The sequence below is a fragment of the Morone saxatilis genome, unplaced genomic scaffold (assembly GCF_004916995.1).
Source record: "Morone saxatilis isolate NCDOM2014 unplaced genomic scaffold, NCSU_SB_2.0 Contig18, whole genome shotgun sequence".
Taxonomy (NCBI): domain Eukaryota; kingdom Metazoa; phylum Chordata; class Actinopteri; family Moronidae; genus Morone; species Morone saxatilis.
Genome location: NW_023339740.1, coordinates 5,913,557 through 5,921,622, shown reverse-complemented (window position 1 = coordinate 5,921,622; position 8,066 = coordinate 5,913,557). Strand labels below are relative to the sequence as shown.

The 8,066-nt window shown below is 40.1% G+C and overlaps 1 protein-coding gene across 4 annotated transcripts in view; it reads right to left on the bottom strand.

Annotated features, from left to right (window-relative positions):
- Positions 1 to 8,066, bottom strand: part of itpr1b (inositol 1,4,5-trisphosphate receptor, type 1b) — an 87,370-nt gene that overhangs the window by 4,989 nt on the left and 74,315 nt on the right. For all 4 annotated transcript variants that reach the window (XM_035662450.1, XM_035662454.1, XM_035662453.1 and 1 more), the window contains 3 exons: positions 6,957 to 7,105; positions 5,696 to 5,861; positions 4,577 to 4,737 (listed from right to left, as the gene is read on the bottom strand). In XM_035662450.1, the coding sequence (XP_035518343.1) occupies positions 4,577 to 4,737; positions 5,696 to 5,861; positions 6,957 to 7,105 (476 nt within the window). The remainder of the gene's footprint in view (positions 1 to 4,576; positions 4,738 to 5,695; positions 5,862 to 6,956; positions 7,106 to 8,066) is intronic.

Genomic DNA, 8,066 nt, shown 5'->3' with positions numbered 1-8,066 from the left:
TTTTTGTGCCTAAACCTAACCAATATCAGAAAACGGTTTTGGTTGTGAAACAGTTGAATTCTTAAATCTCAACAAATGAGCTGTTTAAATGTTATAAATAACCTATACTATAAACTGCCTGTAGGCTGATTATACAAATCAAGTGTTACCTAAAGTAGTTATAAAGATATGTATTATGATATGGAAATATATACTTTTTATTGTAACTTTAATGCAATTTACTTGTACATGTATATGCAAAAGTGGCATGGGACAAGAAACCCAGCTGCAACCTCAGGGGTCGTTCAAACGGGGCCGAGGGCCACTCGGCTGCATTCTTTCACGCTTCTATCCTCCTCTGGCACTTGACCACCACATGCCATTGTTATTGTGCACGAACATAAACGTGCATCCCACATACCCATGTCAATGTCATGTGCCCTCAATCAGCATAACCATCAGTCCTAATACAGCATGAATGAAAAGAGAGGATGCTGCGTAGCCACTGAGGTCACTGGCTAAAAACAGCGCAGTGCCGATGAACTAGTCTGGAAAAGTCCCTTGGTTTCAGTGGTTGGTTTGGAGACATAGAGGCGAGTAAGGTGGCCATCTGAACCACAAATGAGTCCTGGGTCAGACGACAGCCCGAGGGGAATCACACAACACTAAGATAATGAGCAGTACACACTCATTCTGAAAGGAGGAGACGTCTGCTGTGAGCAAGTTCCACTTCCTGAATGCAAAGAGACAGAGGCTGTGTTTACCTAGTTCACCTAGTCCCCCCCCCCCAGTTATTCTTAATTTTTTTCTGCCACCTAGTTTTCCCAACACTCCCAGTTCTACTCATATGTTGTCAAAAAAAAAAAAAAAAAAAAAAATGAACTAAACATGACAGAGGTCATTTCCCCATTTTGGATTCTGCTGGCCACAAACACACGTGTGTTTGACGACTCTGTCACCAGCAGCTCGGCCCTCTTTCCATCCCCAGTGTTTACAAACGAAAGCGCTTCCAGTAAACTGAGAAGAACAGCCCTAACTTAATGCTCTGCATCATGCTGGTTCAATGGAAATGACGGAAGTACATTTTTCATTATTAAAACCGCGTGGCCATGACAGAAACAGGATGCTGTGTGGTTAAAACAGCAACAGAAAACGTCACAGTCATGCCACAAGCCACCTGATGAGCTGACAGCCCACTCAGTCAACAAATATGCAAATAAATGCCACACATTTATATCACACATTCATAGATATGGTTTAAGCATATTTTACTATACCTTAGGTAATAACTTGTCGCTTTGATCTTGTGTACGGATGTTCAAATCACTCATGGAGCGTGGGGCACTCAATGAACGCAGTAAGAACGAGGGCAATGAGTCTGAGCCAAGCATCATCTTTTTACACCTTAGATGTGACACTTCACTCAGAGTCCTCCACCATTGACGTCAGTCCTAGTCATTGTCAGAGTAGTCTGGCTTCTACACCCCCCCTTCTGTCCTGTTGCTTCTTCCACGTTACTGCACCATCAGATAGATTGAAACACGGTGGGAAACAGGCAGAACAGATTGAAGAAATTGGGCATACAAATCATGTCTCTAATGCTAGTCATTAGTAAATAAGTAATAATAAGTTAGATATGAACTGCATAAAATACACCAGCAAAAATGTTAAAAGGGAATTAAAAGTAACCATCCATATCACATTGATAATCAACCAAACAGTTTACTGTTTTCTAATGCTGTATCAGAGCTGAATAAATTATGTAAACCCCAGTTTTGACTGCAGCTCCTTCACAGAAAAGCATTCCACTGGCCACACACAGGCAGGCTGATATTGTGACACAGTCCACAGGAAGTGCGTACGTATTTGCATCTAGAGGAGTAGCCATGAATTCAGAAGTTTCAACAAGTGTTTCTGCCACCAGAACTCTGGTCGCTGTAGTATTAAACGCACTTATTGATACCCCAGTAACCACGTGTTTCATCAAATCAATCAGACTGAAATCTTTAAGCCATTATAAATTTAGGAAAAAGCATTTTCTTTTTAATTTTAAAAAATAAAACTAACTAACAATTTATTTGGAAAGTCTGCCACAGATTTGTAATATTCCAACTGTTTCGCTTGTTTAAAGATGCCAGATTATCTTATACAGTATATCTGTACAATTCGTGAACAATACCCTATACTATATATGTTTGACACAGATCAAGCATACCGGTAAGCCAGAAGCATTAGTGCCGAAAGCAAACAAATCTGCACTGGAATTAAATTCTATTTTCCTCAGAGACTAGCCTAGCTATTAAGGAGGGTCTGCAAAATATAGAGGAAAAGGCGCCAGGTAAAGGACATAATCAATGACGACAAAATGTTGAAAAATTGGTTTGGTGTGCAATGGCTACGTTTTTATAATGAGAAAATGTGAAAATGAAAAATGACTTTATGCCTATAACAATATATTTAATATTTGAATTTAATTAATTCCATATAATTTTTGTTACATGCATCTACATACATACAGGTTGCCTTCCCCCTGAAACAGGGCAATATAAACACAGCGTATAACACAGTACCTAAACTTGAAAGTTAGTAAGCCAAAGTGTATTGTCTGGTAACACAAACAGCACTGATTAACTTAGTTCCAAATGTTACTGCTTAATTAGTCTAGAAATGTGTCTTGATAGACAGCAAGATAGGTAAATAGAGGATTTTCATCCATCCATCACTGTGATGTGTTTTAATGTACCAAATGTTCTTTCATGGTACAAAGAAAACTTGGAAATTGTTTTCTATATTTGCATTATGTACATTGCATGAACTTATTGCTTATTTAAACAATAAAATAAATAGCTGTTGCACGTCGTCCCTCTCTTTCGCCGTGCATTTACTGTCTGTATCTCTACTCTCACCATTAAATAAAACCAAAAAGTAACCTTTAAAAAATTGAATTAAATTAAAAAAAATATAGTGCTGAAAAAAGTATTCCTTGCATGTAACATGACTTAAGGACATAACATCTTCATGAATGATGTAATAAATGTGACATATGAGAGAAGCTCTGTGAACACAGAAATCTTTGTAGACAAGTCAGACAACAAGACCTGCATCAAAACACTTGCATGTAAAGCTCAGAGTTAATGGTAAGGATGACTGGGTCAGCTGATGGGTCATCGGGGTCTTTTTGCACCATGTGTGCCTTCTCTGCTCAGCCTCCCCCTTCGACCTGCACCCTTGACAAACTCATTTTGGCTCAGCGGGGTGCAAGGTTAATGGAAGAGAGGATGGGGGTTAATCCCGAATCAGGTGGTGCCTCACAAGACTGAGCGCAGCAGATCAAGGCAGAAGGCAGCGAAGTGGGCTAAATGGCATCTAATGAGAAACTGTGTCAGAAACTGTCGGCAGCAAGTGCGTCAGGGAAGCAACCACTTCAGAAGAAGGGGCTTTCCTTTGGCAGTTAAAAATGCTTTCTAATTGCTCACAGGCTATGAGTATGATGCAACAATCCAAACAATCAAACAATCAATTTTCTTTCTGGTTTTCATTGCTCTAATTTTCAGTTAGTTTGAATCGATTTTGAGACATAAAGGCAGATTGGATGTGCGTGTGTACATCGGAAATGAGGCTCTCGTTTGGTATGTGTAATGCTAAACACAAACACTTACACGTTGAGATTTGTATGAACATTTAGAACATTTTCATGATAATCTAAACGTTGCTGCAATTCACATTTGACTGCATTTAGATTTTCTTTATCAGTTATAATAAAAGTATGATACACATATCACAATATATATCACAGTAGAATAAATATATGAAATGTAAGACAACAAATAGTTTTAAATGTTTGTGTTCAATAAACTTTTTCTAAATCTTATTTTTAAAAGGAGATATTCTCACACTGCTGCTTAATAATAATCATGAGGCAATGTTCTGGTCTGCCTAAGTGCCTAACATGAGATGAGGTGATATGCAGGGTGAGACCTGTGTGTGTGTGTGTTTAGCAAAGCATGGCTGCTTTGGGGGATTAACACATTTTATGCCAATGGCAGACTCTGTCTGAAAGTTAATTCTCCATTCAGAAAGCTGACTGATGTGATAATACTTTAGAAGGATTCAAGGTCATGGAGGCAGAGATTACATAATGCTGTCCTTATAATCTGGGGCAGAAGAGGTAAAAAAAAGAAAATACTGCCCATCACCGTTGCAGAGAAACAAAAAGGCTGCAGTAATCAACTCGTAAACTCATGAAACCTGAATCGCTGGAGTAACAGCCCCCATGATGTTTAGGAGTGAAGGTTAACCACAGTAAAGACCACAACAGCAGCTGATATATAGTGTTGCACGATACTTCTGCATGTGCAGGCTCTGAGGCACATGAATTATTACCTGCAGTAGCGAACAAGGTTGGGGTGTAATTTGAAAGTAAGGGAGGTTGAAGAATTGAGGATTAGTTCACACAAAGTGTATCTTCCTATATTCCAAACTTGACTCTCTCTCAGTTTACCTATAATAGGCTGTGTGCTGCAGATTTGATGAATTTGATGATTTTATGTCAGCAATTATAAAAAGCAAAATGCATTATGCTTGACAACATCCTTACCCTGATCATTTCGGCCACATAGCTCTCCGGGCCGGTGTACTCTGTTGAATCCTTGACCTTTACCAGGACGATGAAGAACAAGTAGTGCCACATGTTGTGCTCAACTTTGATGTGCTCTTCGAAGGTAACTGTCTTATTGTCAAACTTGTCTCTCTCCAAACCTAAAAATGAAAACACACAACCCCATGTACAGAAGCACGCAAACCACATCACACACACACACACACACACACACACACACACACACAACACACACAACACAACACACACACACACACACCAAATTAACAGTTCTCTCATTTCTTTGGAAGAGTGAAGAAATATACTTTATGTGGCAACATGACATAATCACTCTTGTGACCTAAATGATGACTGAAAAAACCAAGAGGAAATGGGGTCACAAGGGAATGGGCAGGCAAAACGTCAGAGGTGAGAGCTGCTAAAAATGTTCACATATTGTCACGCCAAACCCTGTAATCCATATACATTGTTGTATTGCATTTGTAAAAGAGAAATAGTAGTAATAGTGTTGCCCAACAAAAAACAGTTAGAATGACCGTAACTGACCAATGGCTGTTCAGATGTAACACCAATAAGAGACTGTTTACTGATGGATGGGGCCAGCGTGTGAGTGAGTGTACAGTCTAACATGGTCAAGACCCATATGGCAACAGGAAGAAACACTCCTCCTCCACAGCAGCACCTGCCATGACTAACCATTCATTCTGGGAAGAGGAGGCGTTTGGTTGTTTATACTACCAAGAAAAACAGCCCCCATTTTGCACAGAGCCCTGATGCGAAGCTGCAACACAGCAGTGGCACGCCCATACAAGAACAGGCTCAGAGCAGACCACTCGTGTTGATTGTTGATTACTCTTGATTTTTTTCATCATCTGCAAATCTCTGCATTTGCGCGTGCTGATCGGCAGTAGTCAAGTATTGACTGAAGCTTCGACTGGAATGGAACTGCTAGGCATTTCCGCTTTATTTCAGTTCTAAGAAGGGAGTACGACTACTATGCAGTGATGATGGGAAAAAGACCGGAAACAATGTGTCAATGTGGCAGAATGGCTATGATGCAGAACAACTTAGAAAATGCATCTTTGTTTATTTTCTCACCACAAATAAAACATGTTGTCTTCAATATTTCCTCTTTTTTCTGCTTCTCACTCCTCAGGTCGGCAAATGTATCGATGATGACACCAAAGATGAGGTTGAGGACAATGATGATGACCATGAAGAAGAAGAGCAGGTCATAGATCACCCTGGCTGCGAACAGGGGCTCCTGTTCAAGCAAAACAGGAGAAAACTCGTAAGAACAAGCTATATCAGATGGTGTCATACAGGGAATGAATATGGCCCCAATTTAGAAATTCAATATAAAGTAGGTTGCAAAGAGTTGTGTATGTGCAAAATGTACTTGACTCATTTGCAGATATACTGTTTACTACTTGACAACAGATTGGAATGCTGATGTCATTTTAGGCGAGCAGAGGGACATCCACTAAATAAATGTTAAGTTAGTAATATTAGTAATATTTATTTACTAGTAATGTATATATGGACATTATACAGACAATGATCTGTTGAGTAATTTTGAAAACCGAGAACAGAATCTTAGAAACTATCCTAAGTCATTTGAGCTGTGAAATGTCAAGTTCAGTTCAGTCAAAGATATATATGATGTCAAGTTTTATTTAGGACTGAGGGGTGTTGGTGGGAGTGGGGGTTACTGGAGTGACTAATGGTGCCATCTTTGCATACACGGTACTATTCAGTTGTATGTAAGCAGCTGTGTCAAACGCAACCTGACAACTGAAAACAGTACAGAGAATACACATGAATGTTAGGCAAACTGAGTTTTATATAAGTATGCATGAGTCATGCCCTCATTTCATGGGTCAAGCTGCAGGCCTAACACAGTGGCAGTGTAAAAACTTGTGTTCATCCTGGATAAGTCCTATTAATGCTTTTTCTGGCATGTTATGAAAGTCCCCAAAATATTCGATTTTTTGCTTATTGGGTCAAATATGTTATGTACTTTTATAGACAAGCTAGAGTTAATTAAATAAAATCATGGCCTCATTAAAACTTAAATTCCCTTATCAGTTTTATCCATCCGCTTTCATTTAACCACTTTAATTTAATTCAACTTAATTGAATCTTTGTGTGTGTGGTAGGGGATTGTGCAAACATGTTTGATGCGTCATATATTTTGTTATCAAGAGTGGTAAAATGTCCAAGTTTACTATAATCCAATAGACTGTAGACTGTGATTTTTATTTCACTTTGGACATTCAATAATACATTTTTTACACTTTTAATCTAAAACTGAATGGGTGTGACTTTTTCCCTGTTGTCGCATTCCTGTGCTCTGTACCTCTTTGGATGGCTTCCGCAGGACGTCTCCAACACCTCCTCCACTCCTGAGGCCGTGACTCAATACTGTGACAATGCACATGAGCAAGGAGTCACACGCTCGCTCCTTGTCCTCGATCACCACTGCTGACGGCTGGACAGCAAGCGAAGCTATGGAGATACACCAGTACGGTCATTTCTTGTATAGGCTGAAAGCAAAACTTTGTCCTCCCTGTCAGCTGCATTGCTTCTACCAGTCAACAAGGCCTTTAAACCTAATTCCATAAAGGAGAGATGCCAATAAAGATACTACTAAAAATAGAAAACCTTAAAACACCAACAGACACTATGCATTTGAACCCTAATTTCATACTTTATTACATACTTCTTATTGGTTTATTGAATTGGCCACATCAGGGGTCTGAAAGGGCATAACAAAACAGGGAATTTTCTGAACTATCCAGACAAAAACAAGTCACCAGACTACCATCATTAGCCAGCCTACTGGTGATGGATAGGGAAGCCAAGACCAGGTCAGGTCCCAGGCCGTTTGAGGACATGGTTGGCAGATAAATTTTAAGGTGGTGCACATGTTCATATTTGATTGGAGGCTTTTCCCACCAAGGTCAGTAGGTTTGCATGAACTTGTTGCTTGAAGTGAAAAGCTCTCTGTGCCATCACTGAGTGGACCCATCGACCTGCTTGTACCTAATGGTATGTAATCCTTGACCTTTCAACCCTGGGCCCCTACATCAGGTCTTGGGCTCCGTCCCCTGAGACGCACAATGAGTCTAAACCCCCAGTGTTTCACCCAGCTGCCTAAAAAGCGCCTAGTTGACCCAACCAGATTTAATCCCATGACCATCCGGCCGCCCAGAGTTTCGGCTCAGTGGGACAAATCTCCTCTGGCTTTTATAGATGTCTTCAAGGACATAGGGACCTACTCATTCATACAAGGCTGCACTTACACGGACAGACCGACAAAAGCACAAAGTCACACACAAATGAGAGACATGCATGCACAAACACGTGGATTCAAACCTAAACGAACCCTTCAACCTTTGTGGATTCAAGCCTAAAAGAACCCTTTGACCCTGTGGCCCACCCTAGTCTCTCTCTCTCACTCACACAC